The following is a 21,019-nucleotide window of genomic DNA, read 5'->3' on the forward strand; positions in this document are numbered from 1 at the left end:
CTTTTGCATGTCTGGGAATTGTTTAATCCCGCCATCATATTTAAATGATAGTCGTGCTGGATACAGTATCCTTGGTTCAAGACCCTTCTGTTTCATTGCATTAAATGTATCATGCCATTCTCTTCTGGCCTGTAGGGTTTCTGTCGAGAAGTCTGATGTTAGCCTAATGGGTTTTCCTTTATAGGTGACCTTTTTCTCTCTAGATGCCTTTAAAACTTTCCTTGTCCTTGATCCTTGCCATTTTAATTATTATGTGTCTTGGTGCTGTCCTCCTTGGATCCTTTCTGTTGGGGGTTCTGTGTATTTCCGTGGTCTGTTCGATTATTTCCTCCCCCAGTTTGGGGATGTTTTCAGCAATTATTTCTTCAAAGAGACTTTCTATCCCTTTTCCTCTTTCTTCTTCTTCTGGTACCCCTATAATACGAATATTACTCCTTTTGGATTGGTCACATAGTTCTCTTAGTGTTGTTTCGTTCCTGGAGATCCTTTTATCTCTCTCTATGTCAGCTTCTATATGTTCCTGTTCTCTGGTTTCTATTCCTTCAATGGCCTCTTACATCTTATCCATTCTGCTTATAAATCCTTCCAGGGATTGTTTCACTTCTGTGATCTCCTTCCTGACATCTGTGATCTCCCTCCGGACTTCATCCCATTGCTCTTGCATTTTTCTCTGCATTTCTGTCAGCATGTTCATGATTTTTATTTTGAATTCTTTTTCAGGAGGACTGGTTAGGTCTGTCTCCTTCTCAGGTGTTGTCTCTGTGATCTTTGTCTGCCTGTAGTTTTGCCTTTTCATGGTGATAGAGATAGTTTGCAGAGCCTGTACAAGTGACCGCTGGAAGAGCTTCCCTTCTTGTTGGTTTGTGGCCTTCCTCTCCCCCTTCGCGAGGTGCTGGGTTCTCGCAGGTGTGGATGTGGTCTGGATGTTGTCCTGTGTCCTCTGGTCTCTATTTTAGGAAGTTGTCTTTGTTATATTTTCATAATTCTATGTGGTTTTGCGAGGAGAGTTCCTCTGCTCTACTTACGCCGCCATCCTGGCTCCGCCCCCCGGGAATTTTTTGATTACTTATTCTATTTCATTACATAATCAGTCTGTCCACATTGTCTATTTCTTCCTGGTTCAGGCTTAGAAGATTGCATGTATCTAGAAATTTATCCATTTCTTGTACTATGTCCTGTTTGTTGGCATATGATTTTTCATAGTACTCTCTTTTGATCGTTTGTATTTCCGTGGTGTTATTTGCAACTGCCCTTTAATTTCCTATTTTAGTTACTTGAGTCCTCTTTTCTTCTTGATGCATCAGCTAAAGATTTAACAATTTTGCTCATTTTTTCAGACCTAACTGTTAGTTTCATTGGTCTTTTCAATGGTTATTTTAGTCTATTTCATTAAACTTCTGCTCTGATCTTAATTACTTCTACTAACTTTGGGCTTTGTTCTTTTTCTAGCTCCTTTGGAGGGGGTGGTTAGATTGAGATTTCTTGAAGTAGACCCATGTCACTATAAACTTCCCTCTTAGAACTACTTTTGCTACCCCTTTTTAATCTGTCCATTCATCAATGGACATTAAGATTGTTTCCCTGTCTTGTAAATTATGAATAATGCTGCACTGAACATGAGAGGGCAGATTCTGTCTTTGGCATTCGGATTTCATTTCCTTTGGATATATAGCAATAAGTGGGGTTGCTGGATTATATGGTAGTTCTATTTTGAAATATTTGAGGAACTTCCACACTCTCATTCATATACCTGCACCATTTTACATTCCTACCAATTGCATGCAAGCGTTTCATTATTTCTCCACCTTTGCCAACACTTATCTATTGTCTCTTTTATTATAACCATCTTAAGAGATGTGAGATAATATCTCATTGTGGTTTTCATTTACATTTCCCTATGATTAACGAGGAAAAGCAATTTTCCATATACCTCTTAGCCATTTTATGACATTTCGGTCTCAGGGAGATCATTTGCTTGGTGGTTAATGGATGTGAACATGTATTTAATGCTTTTGAGAGAATACAACATGCTAGAGAGATTTTTATGATCATAAGTAGGATAATTCTCAATATTTCAAGTACGCTTTGGAGTCATGGTCCCTGAGATCCAAACCAATCAAAATCAAGTAAGTCAAAGAAAGACTCAGTGGAAGGAGTCACCATTTTAAGCCAAGTGGCTTGTTCTGTGATCTTACGCAGTTGAGTTTCAACATCCCCAGAAGGATTAATCCAAGAACAGCAGGTTGTGTCAGCCACAGCAGACATCTCATTGCTCAGCTAAAAGATAATTAAGAGCTATTTTACTAAGAACAACTTTGGCCAGAGAATCTAAGGATTTGTTAGGTAGCTTTTGTCTTAGCAGTGAATTCTGTGTTATCTTCAATATTTAAAGAGAGGTTTCTGGTCATATTCTTATTCACATATACTCCTAACCAGACAAGTATGACTCCACCAAAGGAAGCAAATCCCGAGTTAATGTCTCTTGGTAGGTTTCTTTTAAGTCTATAAAGTAAACCCAGGTGACACAAACAAAGATTTGTCTTACTTTGCTTGTGAAAGTTAGTGACACAGTCACATAACCCAAGAGGCATTGCCCAGCTATGTACCAGCTATCAGGGAATTCATAAGCCCAAGAAGAATGGTAACCAGCACAAAGACAAACCCTGTTGGAGCACAAACTATTCCTGATAAGGTGGTGCTGTTAATGGATTCATTCACAAGGATTGTTATTTTCCTGTAGAAACCAAGATTAGTTAGGTTTTTGATGCATACGGGGAAAAAAAATCTCATAGCTCAAAGAATGAGTTCTAAAGATCTTGCAAAGATGGGCACTGCTGGTAAGATCTCTTAGTGAGTTGGAGCACATCTGATCTAGATAATCATGAGAACATGGGAGTGCAGATGTACCAAGATTTACATAAATATTTCTAATTGGGTACAGAGTAATAAAGAAAGGCAAAAACAAGGCACAGGTTGTTCTGGCTGTAAAAGTGGAACTTGGTGGGAGACTTCTCAGGGTGGTCAGTTGTAGTGTGCAGTGACATTTGGAGTAGCAGAGAAACTGTTCCCGGGGAGAAGCAGTGTGGGCAGATGGGAATCCTTGCCGGCAAATCCAGCAGTCCGGGTGCTCACCCCCACCTAACAGCCTGGACCTAGTGGGTGAGGGTTTTATCTTTCCAGACCGATGCCAGAGTAAAGTAAGGAAAGAGAAGGAACTGTATCATGCTTGGTTTAAGTATGAGGCTGATCCAGCATCTTGGCCAGAGGCAGTTTCAGTGTCAGCTTCTCATCCTTGTCAGTTGAATCTAGAAGTCTCCAGCATCTGTGTGTACAGAACCAGTGTCAGGTGGGGCCTAGGTGTGTATCTAACGCACACTGCCCTCTAGTTTTGTGGCATTGTCAGTGGTCAGGGGCACTTGATAAGGTCCTTTCCAGTAGGACTCAAAAGCTGTTTTTCCCTGATGATATTTCCAAAATACCCCCTTGCCAGGCTCCAGATTGTGACGTGGGTTCATTTGAGTTGGGATCAAGGAAAGTTTCTTTCACCTGTTTAGGATACAAGCATGGGATAACAAGGGATCAACAGAAAGTTGTATGCCAGTAAACAGTCTAACAGTGACTGTGTCATATGGAGTGAATTCATCTTCCCCAGTGGGGTCACTGTGAATAGCCAGCAGGGCCAGAGGCTGTACCTTAGGCCAGAGGAGTCCAGTAGTTCAGCAAGCTGAGAGATTTTAGGATTCCATTAGTTTTCTCTCAACCTTGGCTAACAGTTAAGGGCGATAGGGGCAGTGATAATTCCTAGAGGTTTGCAAGCCTTTCCTGAAGGCTTGTGTGATTTTTTTTTAAAGGTATTGATATACACTCTTAGGAAGGTTTCACATGAAAAACAATGTCGTTACTACATTCACCCGTATTATTGAGTCTCCTCCCCATACCCCGTTGCAGTTACTGTCCCAGCAGTGTAGTAAGATGCTGCAAGAGCTTGTGTGATTTGCCCAGTGAAGTGGGTGCCTTGATTGCTGGAAATTATGGAAGGTATGCCCCAAGTGGGAAACACAGTTTCTAACAATTTCTTTGACACTGCAAAGGAATCAGCCTTGCAGCAGCAAAAGTTTTCAACTGCTCTGGAAAACATACATACAATAACAAGAATATGATAATCCATACTAGCCGACAGTTGAGTCAAGTATAGCTGCAGGTGTTCAGAGTCCAGAGGGAGGAGGTTCAAGGCTCCTGGGAACAAAAATGGCTTTTCTCTAGTATTATTGACCTGACAGGTTAGACATTGATGATAAAGTGCTTTTAGAATTTTATAGAAGTCTTCCCATCAGTGTTTATCATTTAAGTCATCTTAAATTTATCTTGAGGGTGAATGTAAAAACTGAAATAGGAGATTTGCTGGGGAGTCAAGAACCAAGTAGCCATCTTGGGTTTCCCGTAGCCCTGACTGTTCATTGAATTTGCAACTCTTATTTGCCCATCTGAATTTTTCTCATTCAGAAGTAGACTGTTGCCATGCTGCAAGGACACCAGGAGGCCAAAAGTCTGGCAAAAAGAGGTCATTTTTTGTAGAAGCAGAATGGAATTTCTCTACTTATGCCACAGCCTTTACAGATTCTGCTGCTGTCTGCAAAGTCAGCTGGAGCATGTCCTCGACATCTAGTTCAGTCTTTTTAGTGTGAGCCTGTTTTGATGACAGCAATTTCAGAAGGTAAAGATGAGCAGTAAGTTCATTTCCTTGTACTCCATTTTTGAGTGGGGTTCAGTGGACAGGAGAAAACCCAGTTTGTTTCCATAACATTCCAAAATCATGAGCAGCCCTCAAAGCATAAAGTGTGAATGTCAACACTTGGCCCTTTTGATAACTGGCATTCTCTCGTAAGGGAATAGAACGCTGCTTGTTGGGGTGCTAACAGGATAAGCAACCTGGAAATGCCCTTTTTTTATTTTTACGGTATGACCCATCCACAGACAAAATTACATCAGGATTAGTCAGTGGGATGACTCAGATCAGAACACAGTATCATGAAACAGGACATTTGTAAGTCTGGGGAGAGGAAATCCCAGGGCAAAATACCTCTAAAACCAAAATCAGTCAAGGGGAGAAATAAAGTTTAAAACCTGTTCATTGCTTACAGATTGCGGTCCGGGGGTGTCTCTTTCCTACTCCTGCAAAAGCAAGGGAGACCTCCTCCCAGCCTCTCAGGTTCAGACATGCCCTCGGTCACCCAGGTAATTACCCACTGATACGGAGATGAGCTGAACTACTTCTCTCCACCCCTCAGGAACACCTGTTCATACGGCCGGGTGAGATATTCTGGAATATTACAATTTTACCCACAAAATTATCTCACAGTCATAGGACTTGCCTTCATCAGTCAGGGTTAGTAATGTGGCAGGATAAGGACATTACAATATTTAAGTTGCAGATTAGGTGGTGAAAGCAGAAGGGTCTCATAAGAGGTTGTTAGTCTGCTTGCAGAGAGATGTAATTCAGAATTAAGACTTGGGACAGCATTGGGGTTTATAAACAAATGTTATTTTCTAAGGTTGGATGTGCTGAGTTATCTAGTCATTGCATCTGTGGCTTTATCTTTAAAGCAGTTCACATATGCATAAGCAGCTGAATCAAGTTGTATGCTCTAATATGAATAGGGCTGTGTTGATGTCATGTTCCTGTGTAAGCATCCACAGGTCTTCATTATCTTATTCATGTACAAATAAGGTGAAAAGGTTTGAATAGTAAAGTAGCCCTAGAGCCTGTGACTCTTGTAGTATTGTTCTCATTTTATAAAGGCTTGATGAGGTGTATCTTCCAGGAGAAGGTTCAGGGAGTGAAATTTTAGTCAGTTCATAAAGTGGAGAAACAAATAGGGAAAAACAGGAACACAGTCTGCAGTTGTCAGCTAGTCCTAGAAATCCATGAAGCTGTTGCTTTTTTTGGGCCTCGGAAATTCCTGGATTAGCTTAATCCTTTTTGGAGATAGCTGGATTCCTTCAGCACTTAGGTTATGACCTATGTAATAAACAGTGTCCAGAGATAATTGCAATTTTTCTTTAGTTTATATCTCTTTTCAGCTAACTTGTGAAAAATAAATGGAATCTTCTTGGGACACCTGTGGGTAAAATTGCGCCAGGCTTTAGTGCATCTCCACGCAATAGGTGTTTGCAGGGAGTGGAGAGTACTAGTCCATATCCATATGAACAGGTCATTACAAGGGCAGGTGAGAGCTTATCTGGACCCGAGAGGTTGGGTGGGGGGTTCTTTTTCTGCAGCCTGGTCTTGAGAGACAAGGGGGAGCAGAAGTGGATGACTGCTTGTAAGAAGTCAACTTTATTTCTCCCTTTGATTTCAGTTGCAAAGGTATTCGCCTGGGATGTCCCCCCCCCTAGAATTACACCACCTCTTTGGTAACTGAGCACAGCAAGAGGTCATCAACATGCTATAAAAGGGTGGATTTCCTGGGGAGTTGCAGGGTGCTTAAATCTGGTGGAGCACTTCGGAGAAATAAGGAGCCTCAGTGAACCCTTGAGGGGTAACTGTCCAGGTGACCTACCTTCAGGTAGGCTACTATATTGTTGATTGTTCCAAATAAAGACATAGATATTGGGTATTAGGTCTATGGGGATGCTAAAAAGCTGAACAAAAAACCACAACAGTGTGCTGTTTTGAGTCAGGTGGGACTTGTGACAAAAGTGTAACAGATTTGGAACAATTGGGAAATAGGGAATAACTTTTTTTTGATAGCTCAAGCCCCTGTCAGATTTCCATCCCTTTCTGTTGGGTTTCTGGACACAGGTTACTGGAGGGAATAATCAACCCCTGGGCAGTGAGGTCTTCCGTTACTGGTAGGAGGCCTTGTATGGCTTCAGGCTTTAATGGATATTGAGGCTGTTTAGGGAGAGGTTTAGTCATATCTGTTTTGAGTTTTTATAAGCTCTGTACATTTTATTCTCCTAATGTCAGTATTAGCAGTGGCCCCTAGATTATCAAGCACCTTGATTAAATTAGGGGACTTTTATTGGAATTCTCTCTATCCAGGACAGATTATAAAGAACATAAAAAATCAGGTTCAGGTTGGCCAGGAAACTGATGTGAGATCTCCATTGTAGGCAAAATGTATTAGGCCTTATAATTTTGAAAGGTCTCTACCTAATAAATTGACTGGGGCTGTCTCACATCGCAAAAGGAGTATATTTCAATGAAAGGTCTCAGAGTCATTCGTACTGGTTGAGATGGAAATACTCTCTAAACTTTAATAAATGCTCCTGTTGTGGGGAGAGGTCAGTTCAGAGACACAGGGAAGTCAGAGGACAAGGTGAGGAAAGAATTCGTTAAAGTGAGAGCATCAGGGAGTGACAGAGCAGAATGATAAAGGAAGTTCATTGAACCTCTACTCTGCACCGGGCACGTCCCCTGCTAACTCCTTAAGCCAGTGTCACCCGGTGTCCAGCGTCTGCTTGGATCTGCACGGTGTGGGAACCGAGTCCCCACACCCCAGGATTTGGGGAGCCGCAGAGCACTGGACGGAGTGAGATCATGTTCTGCAAACTTCCCAGAGACAAAGAAAGGAACCTCAGGCAGGCTGCTCAAGGGCATGACTAAGCTGCAGGTCCATGCGGGGCACTCAGGCGACGGTGATTTGCAAGCCCAGATCTGAGCTCACAGCAGCCCCTCCCTACTTATCTGAAATAGGACAGAGGGAGTGAAGGTTTGAACTTAAATTTGGAGAATTAGAATGACAAAAGTAACAAAAACACTTACACTGGAAAAGCGCAGAGACAAAACTTTCTAAGTTGAGCAGTGAGAAGTTTATTTAAAGCAAAGACGTGCACACTCGGAGAAAGGGGAGTGTGGGCTACCTCAAAGAAGAGGTGCCCTTAAGGGTTTAGGGTCTAGGGTTTTATAAGTGGTTGAAGGTTTTTAGGAATGCGACAAAGGGCCAGGTGTGGACCAGCCAGATTGTCCCAGAATGTTCATCTTTGATAAGACGTTAAGTTTCCTCTTTTTTTTTAACTTAGCACAAGAAATATACTGCTTTGATTCCTTTCCAGAATACCAGCTTCTGTCTGGAAGCATATCCATCAAGACTGTCTGCCCTGCCTCCAAGGTGGGCTGACCACTGCCTGTTTGATTAGAATGCAATCTTAGCTTTAAGATAGAATTCTTCCTGAAGAGGCTGGGCCTTTGAGCAGATGCTGAAGTAAATCTTACAAAGGTGTGTGCTGACTGACACCGTGAAGACACAGGCTAGGCTGAGATAGGTTTCTTTATCTGAGGAGTATTCAACAATCTGGGGCAAGTTGCTCCTGGCCTTCTGAGCTTTCTATTTTTAACTGGTTAACTCTTTCTGGTGGGCTTTACTGGCATTATTCTCTTTCCAGCCTGCTTATATCTATTTTCCTGCCTAACACTGCACTGTGGAGACCTTTCTAGTCCAAAGGATTTGCTGTCCTATGAGAATGGGCTTTAAAGTAGAAAACAGCCCCAGTGTTGCCAGTTTTCCATTCTTTTTTATTTCAGTTTTCCTTTAGTCTGTTTAAGAATATTACTGATAGTTTACTGGATGGGTATTCAATTGAATGGTAATAAATTGGTGTAGGATCTTTGAGGACAATTTTTTTCTTCAGCACCCCCAGCTAATCACAGATGAGACCCTGACTGCGGAACTGTTCTGGTGTAAGCGTTCATCTGGCATTCTTTTGTTTGTGATCTTGGTCCAGAGGCCTTTCAGAGTGTTCGGCTGTGCTCGTAAGTCCACTCATGTTTGTCTCCCATCCTATTTTGTCTTATTAACCCCCTTGGGACAATCCAGTTAGAATTAGGGCAGCTAGAGCAGGTTGGGTGACTTATGAAAATTTCCTGGGGAAACATGGAAGAAACGCCTTTCCCTGAATGGTGAGGGAACCGATAGGCCGAGGAAGGACTTGGAGAGTTCCAGCTTGGCGAGTAAATGAGTTTGGTTAGGGGTCACGCACGGAGCGTGGACAGCATTCCGGCAGTTGCTCTGCTGACGTGGCCAATCCCCCACCTGCTTCTATTGGAGAACAGGGAAGGGGCTACTGCAGGGGGCAGATAAGCCTACCATCCTGAGTTTCCGGGGACTTGGTAAGTGTCCTGGCAGCCCGGGGTCTCTGGCCTGAAGCCTGTGGGTAGGGAGTCATCCCCCTCCCTGCCTTGGAGGGCGGCCCAGCAGGTTCTTTAAAGTGGCTGCTTTAGTCAGATCCCCTTTCCTTAAGTCAGGGTTCAGAGGATCGTCTGTGCTGCAGTGACTGCCACTGTGTTGGGGCAGGCGTGTGGGACACATCAGGATGAACTCCTGCCTGTGATGAAAAAATGCTGAGATATAAACAGTATAGTAAGAACAGGAGGGACTCTATCTTAAGGCTAAGATTATATTTTAAAGACCAGAGATTTAGGAGGTAAGATTCCTAACATATTCTTTGGTAATCAGACAATAAACCACCCAATTTTAAAGCAGGGCAAGCAGTCTTAACTGATATGTTCCCAGTGCTTGAAGGAAACCACTATCTTGGAAAAGAACCAGATCAATAAATTCACTGTTGAGTTTATCTTACCCAATAATCCAGAGGACTGACTGGTGAGGATGTAGTGTCCTTCATGGGACAGAGACATCCTGAGGCCACAAGTCAGGCCTGCGCCCAGCAAGCCCCCTCTGCCCTTCTCCCTATTCCCTGAAGCCTTAAAAGACAGAATCCTAAGCCTTCGGGTGCACCTCCTCTCTGATGACACCGTACTTTCCTTTCTTTAAGTGCATACTTTAAAGCTTTCTCACTGCTCAAATTATTGCATTTTGTCTCTTTCCTATTTCATTGTACTTCCAAGTCTTCACTGTCTCTGCTTTACTCCTAGTAAGTAGGGAGGGGCTGCTGAGAGCTCAGATTTGGGTCTGCGAGTCCCCATCACCTGGGGGACCTGGACTGAGCTGCAGATGTACAATCCGCTCTTAGTAGCCTGCCTGAAAACCTTTCTTTCGCAAGTTCTCAGAACATAATCTCACTCCCTCTTGTGCCCTGTGGCTCCCCCAGATCCTGGGGTGGTGGGGCTGGTCCCCACGGCGGACACAGGATGCCAGGTGACCCTGGCTCTAGGAGTTGGCAAGGAATCTTCCCTAGGCCGAGTAGGAATTCAATGAACTGTCCTTCCCTCCGCACCCTTTGGTCTCTGCTGCCTGCAGGGCACCTTGGGCCATTCCTGCTGCTCTTGCTTTAATGAATTCCTTCCTACCTACCCTCATCTGACCTGCTCAAGAATTCTTATTCAGAGTCAAGAACCCTCCCCTGTCCAGGTTGAGGTTTTACGTGGTGCTCAGGGAGACACCTCCCAGGGACACAGCTGTGCAGCAACAGTGTGAAGCCCAGAATGCAGGAGGAGTGCTTCCAAACAGGCTTTAAAGACTGTCACAGATTGATCTTTCTTTGGTTTGCATGTTATAGTAATAGAGCCGTTCAGTGCCAGCAGGGAACACTCTGGGAATGGATTGTAAAAGGTCACCTATTTTGCAAGCCCTTTCTGGTCAAGTATCTCAAATACTATCCTCAAGGTTTTGCCATTTTATTTCCTGTATTGGGCAGCCGTGTTGGGGGAGGTGTCTCCCTGAGCACCAGGTAAAACCTCAGCCTGGACAGGGGAGGGTTCTTGACGCTGCATGAGAAAGAATAAACAAGCCGGACAAGTGTAGGTAACAGGAATTCATTAAATTGAGAGCGGGAGTGGATGGGAGAGAGCCAGGAAAAGAGGGAGGAAAGGAAGCTCACTGAACGCCTGCTCAGCCCAGGGCAGCTCCCTTGCCAACTCCTGAAGCCAGGGCCACCTGGCATCCAGGGTCTGCTTGGCTCTGTGTAGCATGGGCGCTAAGCCCCTACTATCCCAGGTTTTGGGGGAGCTGCAGAACACTGGATGGAGTGAGATGATGTTCTGAAAATTTCCCAAAGGCAAAGATTGGTTTCTGGGCAGCCCACTAAAGAGCATAATTGTGCAACTGCAGTCCTTTCTGGGTCACCCAGGGGACAGGAGCTTGTGAGCCCAACTGCAGTCCTGTCTGGGTCACCCAGCGGACAGGAGCTTGTGAGCCCAAGTCAGAGATCTTAGTGGTCCTTCCCTACTTGTCTGAAGTAATACAGAGAAAGAGAAGACTTGTGCTTAAGTCTAGAAAGCCAGATTATATAGCAAAATGACAAAGATGCTTACATTGGAAGAGCTGAAGAGACAAAATGCAGTACTTTGGGCAGTGAGGAGTCTTTATTTAAGGCAAAAAGTAAACACTTGAAGAAAGGGGAGCGTGGGCGACCTCAGAGAGCAGGCGCACTTAAGGACTTAGGATTCTGTCTTTTAAGGCTTTCAAGAATGGGGCAAATGGTGGCAGAGGTTTGGGAGGGGTGTAGGCTTGTTCCGTGGTCTCATGATGTCTCCCATGAGAGACATTATGTCACCATCCATAGTCCTCTAGATATTCTCTAAGATAAATGTAACACAAGGCATTTGTTGGTCCTGTTCTCCAAAATAGTGGCTACCCTCAAGCAGTGGGAACATACATTTAGGACTGCTTGCCTTAAGATAGGGTTGATTATTGTCTGGTTACCATAAAATATATTAGGAATATCACCTCCTAAATCCCTGGTTTTTAAATTGGAAACTTAACCTTAAAATGGAGTTCCTCTTGTTCTTATTATACTGTTTATATCTTGGCATTTTTCGTAATAGGCAGGAAAAGTCAATCATGATGCTTGTCCCCTGCCCCTGCAGTCATTTTTTGGCTTTCCCAGGTCCCACCAACATGCGCACCAGCTGGTAACAGTCTGGCAGCACGGTGTCCTGGGCCCTGATAATGCCTGTAAATTCTTCAAAGACTATTGGGGTTCCTCCCTAGGTTTAGGAAAGTCTTTAACAATGGCTCTTAGTTTGGTCTTTGACCAAAGGGTGAAAGATTCCTGAGGAGATGCATCTGAAACCGCAGGTAGTTTTATTTTTAAAAGTATAAGTTGAATAGTGTCCAGAGTGTAAAGGCAGTTCAGTTAGTAAAATGTGAGTCTGAGGTAAAGAAGGAGACAGCGAAGTAGAGGACATGCCAGTCCTTACCATCTTACGGTTCAGGTACCTTATGTGTATTTAATTTTTCATCAGTCTTCTGTAATGAGTCTTTTAATGAAACTATTTTAGAATCATGAAGCCTTTTGGAAGCTTCTATATATTAATTAAAACAGGTATTTCATTCTTGTCACTTAATTCAGGAACCCTTATTTTGAGTGTGATCTTGGGCAATTGGAATGTTCACCATATTGAACATTGTAACTCTAGGTTGTTTTTAGTAAAAATGTACCATTTCTATAGATAATCACAGCTTCTGAGATCATAATTTTTTGATATGAAATATGTAAGTGTGCCTGAAGATGGTATTCTCGACTGTAGAATTTAAGGATCCCATTTGCTAAGCTTTTGGTTTTCTCAGAGCCAAACTAATACCTAGAAGAAATGCACCACTGAGTTAGGGGTTGTGCATGTTTTACAGTGTGCTTCATTGCATGGAAATTTTCTTGAGGTTGGCAGGTGACCTACTGTCACTCTAACCCATTCCATTACCAATTTATCCTAACACAGGAGTCTTAGTTGGCAAGCACTCTAACAGCTCTTACATACTCAACCCATGCTCACCAACTTTTACAGTTTTTTAGCTACTGAGATCCCTGTTAGCAATAGCCTTTACTCAAACAAAAGACAGACAAACATGTGCACCTCAACATACCAGAAATCACTAAAATATGTCACTGCCAACTGACCATGAGGAGGCTGTGTGCACCACCAGCAATTCCCAGCATTAATGAACCAGCAGATTCCAGTTCATAGGGACTGCAGACTGGAACTGGGGAGAGGACCAAACCAGCAAACCCTGGTAGATGGAACTGCAGAGCAGATTTGGGAAAAGAGATTCCAAACAATTAGGGGACTGTGGACTGAATGAAGGGCTATGGAGTCAGTTTCTAGGTGGAACCATCTGCCAGCTCAGTCTGATCCACTAAGCCCTGGACTGAAAAGTAAATTACATCAGGAGCTCCATCCAAAGAAAACAGAGTTCATACTGAGAGGACTCAACCAGTGGTCCTGGGAAATGGCAAGAAAGACAGTGAACTCCAAAAAGGGCTTGTGGGGGCACCACACCTGTATCTCTCATTGGCCGTGAAACTGCTAGAAGTCATCTTTGGTCCCACTGATGCCAGCAAATCTGTTAACAAAAATTCAACTGAATAATTAAAAAACTCAAATTAGCTTTTTTGAATGATTCATGAATCGGATTGCATCCCATCTAGCAAATAGGAGCTCCACTGAGCTCGTGGCAGAAGGGCTTTTAAAAGCAGAGACAGCGTAATAAAACATTAGCAAGGAATGTCTTGTATTGTTCTAGGCCCCTAAGGGGGAAGAAGTCAATCAGGGGATCACTTCCAGGAAAGACCAGTTTTGCTGTGTAATGGTTACATTCTGAGGGTAGGGGGAGGCTGAAACTGCAGTTAGATTAGGTATTAATTTGGTTTACCGATGTGGGGCCTTAACATAATTGACTCCATTTTGGGCCTGTTTTTTTGTTTTGTTTTTTGGTTAACAATAGCATCTCATAATTTACATAGGCTTTCTTAAGTCTTTTTTTCTCTTCTGACTGGATAATGAAATGACCTGATTCAAGGTCAAATTTTTCTCCAGCTTCATCATATTGGCTGTTAATGCTCTCTGTCAAATTTTTCATTTCATTGTTATCTTTAGCTCCAGAATTTTTCTTTTTTTTCTAAATTTGTCTTTAAGCTTCTTGATTTGTTCATGTATTGTTTTCTTGATTTAACTGAATTGTCTGTATTCTATTGGAGTTGGCTGAGCTTCCTTAAAGCATTTAATTTGCATTCTATGTCCAGCAATTCATAGATCTGTGGTTTGGGGAAATTTACTTGGTAGAAACTTAGTGTGTTCCTTTGGTAATGTTAGGATTCCTTGATTTTTTTTTCATGTTCCTTATAGCTTTTTGTTGGTATCTACACAGTTGATGGAGGAGCCACCACTTCTATTCTTTATTGGCTGGTTTTTCTAGGGGAGGACGTTCATCTTGGGTTGGTTGTGAGGTCACCAGCTGGGTGGAGGGTGATGGTTTTAGCTCTGGGGATGGACTGGCCATGCAGTCACTGTGTAACACCATCAGCGGTGGCAAAGATTGTAGGGGTTCTCATTAGCAAAGGCTGCAAATTGAACTTACAGGTACATGGTCCTCTTGAAACTGGGGTGGCTGTGACATCAGGACCATGTTCAGATTGATGTCAGGGTTCTTGTTTGCAGAGTCGAAGAATGAACTTTGCAAACACTGAAGGTAGGAAAGCAAGGGGCTTTTATTTAGATAAGGTGACAGGACAGAACTGTTGGCACACACCAGAAGGGGACAGGAGAAGTCCATGGTTGGGTATTGTCTAGGGGTTTTTAGTTTTAGGTTTAAGGTGTTTAGTTATTATTTGTCCCAGCCTGAATGCTGCTTTTTGCTTGCTTGTTTTAACCAATCCTGCTGAAAATTGCTGAATATTCCTAATATGGTACTTCTGTCCTAAAGAATTTGTGTGACTCTGACTTTGCTTAACGTTTAATACAGAGTTTCAGTAGGAGTTTCTATTCACACTGTTACATTGTTCTGACCATAATTACCCAGTTTTGCTTCTTCCGGAGGCCCTCACCCTTCTCTGTCTAAACTTACGATCCCTGTGTCAAGATCATACCATGAATGTTTAACCAGTCTGCTGTTGTCTCTGCCACTGCCACCCCCCACTTCTACTTTTCCTTCCCCATTGTTAATGGTTTGCTGACTAGTCAGTTCTACCACTTTGTCATTTCTACTCTGGCTTCCATCCCGGGGATAACCTCTGTCTGGATTTCCTGTCTTGCCCATTTCCCTCGTAGCCCCTTCTTGCTCTGCAGCATTGCTCCACATGTACTGTGAGGTATGCACACATCTTTAAATTGACCTTGGACATCAGCTATTCTATTGCAGTTTATTTTTCCTGGGTTTGGAAATATGCTTCTATGCATCTTCACGGCACTGGCAGGAAATATATTATAGGAATCATTTTTCAGAAGAGCAGGTTTTGGGATATGCCTATCTTCTTTGTGTTATGACCTATTATGTCCAGTGAGATCCTCTCCATCCCTTTGCCATGGAGGCCCAGTAATGCACCGTGGCCACTTTACCAACCAGATGCAAACTCTTTTGTCTGGAGGCATCCCACTGATGCATTCCTAGGTGTGGCAGATGTACATTTGTGATGGGGTTGCTTCCTCCCTATAAAGTCATGTATTTTACCAGCATTTCTTTGCATTCAGGTTGCTGCTCTGGAGCAGAGGAAGCAGAGGCACCCTTTGAACAGAACCTTCCTGTGGGAGTGTCACAGGCCAGGACACCCAAGGCAACTCTGTCTTCCCAGAAAACCCATCCCTGTGAGATGCAGAGTCCTGTTTTGAGAGGAATTTTGGCTGAGCACCAGGGAATACAACACAGCCATAAAGTATTCAGTTGTAGGGTATGTATGAAACAATTTTATTTTACTGCAAACTTTGAAAAACACCAGAAGCAGCATATGGAAAAGAAACCCATCAAAAGCAGTATAGACAGGGCCTTGTTTGTGAAGAGCTACAAATTCTATGCGTCAGGGAATCCCTTTATCTGTGAGAAAGTTGGGAAGGACTTCCTGACCACCTTGGGATGTCTCCAACAGGCTACTCATACTGGGAAAAAGCCAAACAAAATCACCCAGTGTGGAGTAACTTTACAAAGCAGAAAAAGTTGTTACACCTGGGAAGAAGACAAGAATACCTTTGGTCCCAAGCACATACTTGTTCAGGATGAGTGTGTCCACACTAGAAGACAGTGTTTTGTGTGCCATGAATGTGGGAAAACATTCAGGTATAAATCCTTATTTGTTATTCACAAGAGAGTGCACCTTGTTTCAAGGCTTCACATGTGTGGTGAATGTGGCAGATCTTTTAGGCAAAGCACAACCTTCCATCAGCACAAAAGATTTCATACTCGGACAAGGCAGTACAAGTGCAGCAAATGTGGGAAATTTTTTACCAATAGCTCAGTATTCATTTTACACCAGAGAGTACACAAAGGAGAAAGGCTTTTTGAGTGCAATAAATGTGGGAAAGCTTTTACAAGTAGCTCTAAACTCATTCTACACAGGAGAGTACACACAGGAAAAAGGCCTTACAAGTGCAGTGAATGTGGGAAATCCTTTAGCCATCAGTGTTACGTCATTCAACACCAAAGAAGTTGTAGTGGGAAAAGGTCTTATGAGTGTAGTCGGTGTGGGAAATCTTTTACCTCTCGCTCTGGCCTCCATTATCATCAGGGAGTTCACGATGGATTGGGGCCTTATGCGTGTAGTGAATGTGGGAAATCTTTTGCTTCTACCTCTGCCCTCAGGTATCATCACAAGACTCATGACAGAGAAAGGCCTTATGCGTGTAGAGAATGTGAAAAATCTTTCTCCAGGAGTTGGGCGCTCACTCGACACCAGAGAGTTCACACCGGAGAAAGGCCTTATGTATGCAGTGAATGTGGGAAATCTTTTACTCAAAGATATCCCCTTCTTATACACCAGAGAGTTCACACCGGAGAAAGGCCTCATGAGTGCAGTGAATGTGGGAACTCTTTTATCTCTAGGTATGCCCTCCGTTGTCATCAGATGGTTCACACAGGAGAAAAACCTTATGAGTGCAGTGAATGTGGGAAATCCTTTAGGGATAGTTCTCAATTGAGTGAACATCAGAGGATTCACACTGGAGAAAGGCCTTATGAGTGCCCTGAATGTGGGAAATCATTTAGATACAAATCTTACTTTTCTCAACACCAGAGACTTCATACAGGAAAAAGATCTTACGAATGTAGTCAATGTAGGAAATCTTTTACCTTTATCTCTGGACTCCGTTATCATCAGAGAGTTCACTCAGGATCAAAGCCTTATGAGTGTAGTGTATGTGGGAAATCTTTTACTTCTAACTCTGCCCTCAGGTATCATCACAAGATACATAATAGAGAAAGGCCCGATGAGTGTAGTGAAGGTGAGAAATCTTGTACAAGGAGTTTGGCACTTACTGGACATCAGAGAGTTCACACCGGAGAAAGGTCTTATGCATGCAGTGAATGTGGGAAATCTTTTGCCCAAAGATATCGCCTTGTTATACACCATAGAATTCACACAGGAGAAAGGCCTCATGAGTGCACTGAATGTGGAAAATCTTTTACCTCTAGCTCTACTCTCCGTGATCATTACATGGTTCACACAGGAGAAAAACCTTATGAGTGCAGTGAATGTGGGAAATCCTTTAGGGATAGTTCTCAATTGAGTGAACATCAGAGGATTCACACTGGAGAAAGGCCTTATGAGTGCACTGAATGTGGGAAATCATTTAGATACAAATCTTACCTTTCTCAACACCAGAGACTTCATACAGGAAAAAGATCTTATGAGTGTAATCAATGTAAGAAATCATTTGCTTTTATCTCTGGACTCCATTATCATCAGAGAGTTCACTCAGGATCAAAGCCTTATGAGTGTAACGAATGTGGGAAATATTTTACCCATAGTTCATCACTCTTAAGACACCGAAGAGTTCACACAGGAGAAAGGCCTTACAAGTGCAGTGAATGTGGGAAATCCTTTATCCAAAGAAGTCAACTTCTTATACACCAGAGAGTTCATACAGGGGAAAGGCCTTATGAATGCACTGAGTGTGGGAAATCCTTTACCTCTGTTTACACCCTGCATTGTCATCAGAGAGTTCACTCAGGATCAAAACCTTATGAGTGTAGCGAATGTGGAAAATCTTTTACCCATAGCTCAACACTCATTCGACACCAGAGACTTCACACAGGAGAAAGGCCTTACGAATGCAGCGAATGTGGGAAATCCTTTATCTCTACTTTTACCCTCCGTTGTCATCAGAGAGTTCACTCAGGATCAAAGCCTTATGAGTGTAGTGAATGTGGGAAATCTTTTACCTATAAGTCAACACTCATTCGACACCAAAGAGTTCATACTGGAGAAAGGCTTTATGAGTGCAGTGAATGTGGGAAGTCCTTTATCCAAAGACACCACCTTCTTATACACCAGAGAGTTCATACAGGAGAAAGGCCTTATGAGTGCACCAAATGTGGAAAATCCTTTATCTCTACTTCCAATCTTCGTTGTCATCAGAGAGTTCACAAGAGAGAAGACTTAAATGTGCAAAGGAATGTGGTATTCCCTTGTTCAGTTTAACATCACTGGAAGAAACCTTGAGGACCCATATGCCTGAATTCAAACTCAGATAGCCAGTTGTCCGCAGTAGGGAGATTACCCTTACGTTTCATTTATGAGAGAAGCATATGCAGTTTCTACCTTGCCAGGGTTCTTGCCAGACTTACGTCACTGCCATTTTCTATTAAAGCTATCTTCACCATGTCCTACAACCCTGATGTCTACAGTTCTATGGGTGATGTTAACTGATTTTAAGAACATAGGGGTCACCATGACTGACTGAATCAGTAGTGATTGAAGACTGAATGGAATGTGCCTCTTCTAACGGCATCCACAGATGGTCATGTGACAGTGACTGTAGGACCAGTGTGTACCTAAATCTCAGGATCTCCTGGCATGTTTATCTTTTGTAGCTGAAGTCATTGTCAGAGAAAATTAGAGCTTTTGTAGCCTCTCAGCAATGCTTCCCTCAAGGACATTGCTGCATAAGCAGAAAACAAAGAGAAAGTCCAGACATGGCTTTTGTGACCCAGCCAGCATTCCTGTTGACTCCAGTGTAAAGGTCCTTTACTACTAATTAGTATTTGCTGACACTGAGGGAAGACCACACAGGACATGAGAAGATAGGGTGGGGTCAATATAGTGTGACCAAATGTATTTTCCAAAAAGAGTGGGGTGTAACAGATTTTATCTTGAGCCATTTTTTTAAAGCTTTATTGAGGCATAATTTACATGTACTAAATTTGCACATAGAGTATTTGGTATGTTTTGACATACATATGTACCTGGGAAAAACATCATCATCTTCACAGTAATGATAATATCTATCACTTTATTTGCCTGCTGTCCTTCTGTAGTCTCTCCCTGCCCTTCACAGCCCTCCAAATAAACACTGGTTTACTTTTCCTTAATATAGATACCTTTGTATTTTCTAGAGTTATGTGATTTGGATCATTAAATGTTTTACTTTTTTTTCTGACTTACATTGCATAATTTGAGTTTGATCAATGACAAAAATAGCTCAACTTTCTATTTTGGCTGTCTTTGGATATACCACTATTTATCCATCTTTATAGACATTGGGTTATTTTCAGTTTTTTGAGTATTATAAATAAAGCTTGTACAAACGTCTGTGTACAGTTCTTTATTTTGAGTTGTATTTCATCTTTTTTCCGTAACTTAAAGACTGTAATGTCTGAGTCACAGGGTATGTTTACCTTTGAAGAAAATAACAAATTGTGATCTAAAATAACTGTACATTTTTTTATTCTTACCAGCAGCTTATGAGAATTCATTTTCTCTGCCTTATAATGAATACATGGTTTGGCTTATCACTTTTAATATAGTTCTTTAAATTAGTTTGCAGCACTATCTCGTTTTATTTGCATTTCCCAAGGGATTTCTGATAAGCATTTTTCAGATAAGTATTTGCTATCTCTATGTCTGTAGCCCCTGGATGAGGGGTCCCCACCCAGGGAGAGTTCCCTGTGAATTCATTGAGACTGAAGGCAAGGGCAAGAAGTTGGGAATTAAGGAGGTTTATCTCATGAATCCGTCTTTCCTCACTTGCACCAGCAGCCTGCTCAGCTCCCTCCCCATTCTCATTGCCACTAACCCCAGCTGCCCAGCTCTCTCCCCCGCACTGCTGGAACTCCCTGTCCATGGTGCTGTCTCATCTCCCTGCCCCTCACACCAGAGGCACTCGGGGGCATCCCTGGTCATGGGCAGATTCTTAACATACCAGGAACAGAGGAGGGGAAAGAACGGGTGTTTCCTCACCACCCCTACCCTGGGTTGGCAGCCTCATGACTGGTTAGCCACTTTGCCCCCAGTAAATATCCCATAGATGTACAAACAGGCTCAGATTATATATAGACAATGGGTGCCATTAAGGCCACGTGGGAATCTTGGTCAGAAATACGCATCCCACAGTGCCTTTGGTAAAAAGCTCATTTTGCCTATTTTTTAAATGAACTTTGGCTATTTCCCTTTTCTTCAAGAAATAGATCAATGAGGCAACAAAGATGGATGGTAGAAGTTCACTCATTAAATATATGAGTGACTTTGTTTAATGGATTTTTTTCAGTAGTGCAAGATGTATCTTTTTTTTTGTGCTATGCACAATGCAATGGACACACCACCAATGTTTAAGACTAATGCACATTAACGCAATCTCCATCTGTTAGTTTCAGATAGTAAGTAACACCGCAGTGTCTTGCTTTGTATTGTTTGCTTACTTTCCTTGTCTATGATTGGTGAGGTGGAGCATATGGGGGACCAGATCAGGATGAACTGCACACTCAGAGCCCAGTGGGAGGAGAAAGAGGGCAGTGATCAGGCTTCCCGAGTGATCTGGTCCCTGAGTATATATATCACAGGAGCTCACAGGTAATGACCCTCGTGGGCTAGTTTCCTCTTGTATAAAATTGGGGATTAGGAGTGACCCTACCGAGGGCCTTGAAAGAGGTGCCCATTCCTTGTGCATCAGCTGCTCCTGCAGTCTTCATCGGCAAGTGGTGACATTCTGGGGCAAGGCACCCTTCCATCTGCCACAGACAGAAGGGGGCTGAAGGCACTGCAACCTCCTAGTTCCACACCATCGAATCTTAAGTGACTCACTAGAGCTCCTGGAAGCAGTTTGCTGACTAATAGCAGGCGGTGATGGCATTCACCTTAGTCTCTGTGAGGATCAATAAAAGTAACAACAGCACCGACCTGTACCAGGAGTCCAAGG

General features: G+C 42.8%; 1 protein-coding gene across 4 annotated transcripts in view; it reads left to right on the forward strand.

Moving 5' to 3' along the window:
* LOC108384358 (uncharacterized) overlaps window positions 1-19,416 on the forward strand; it is a 65,882-nt gene extending 46,466 nt beyond the window's left edge. For 3 of the 4 annotated variants that reach the window (XM_073226023.1, XM_036993071.2, XM_073226025.1), the window contains exon 3: window positions 15,368-19,416. In XM_073226023.1, coding sequence (XP_073082124.1) covers window positions 15,368-18,306 — 2,939 coding nt within the window. In that variant the 3' untranslated portion in view covers window positions 18,307-19,416. Of the gene's footprint in view, window positions 1-8,634; window positions 8,756-15,367 lie in introns of all 4 variants that reach the window. The other variant, XM_073226024.1, reaches the window with a different exon arrangement.
* The last annotated feature ends 1,603 nt before the right edge of the window (window positions 19,417-21,019 follow it).

The sequence above is a fragment of the Manis javanica genome, chromosome 17 (assembly GCF_040802235.1).
Source record: "Manis javanica isolate MJ-LG chromosome 17, MJ_LKY, whole genome shotgun sequence".
Classification (NCBI taxonomy): Eukaryota; Metazoa; Chordata; class Mammalia; order Pholidota; family Manidae; genus Manis; species Manis javanica.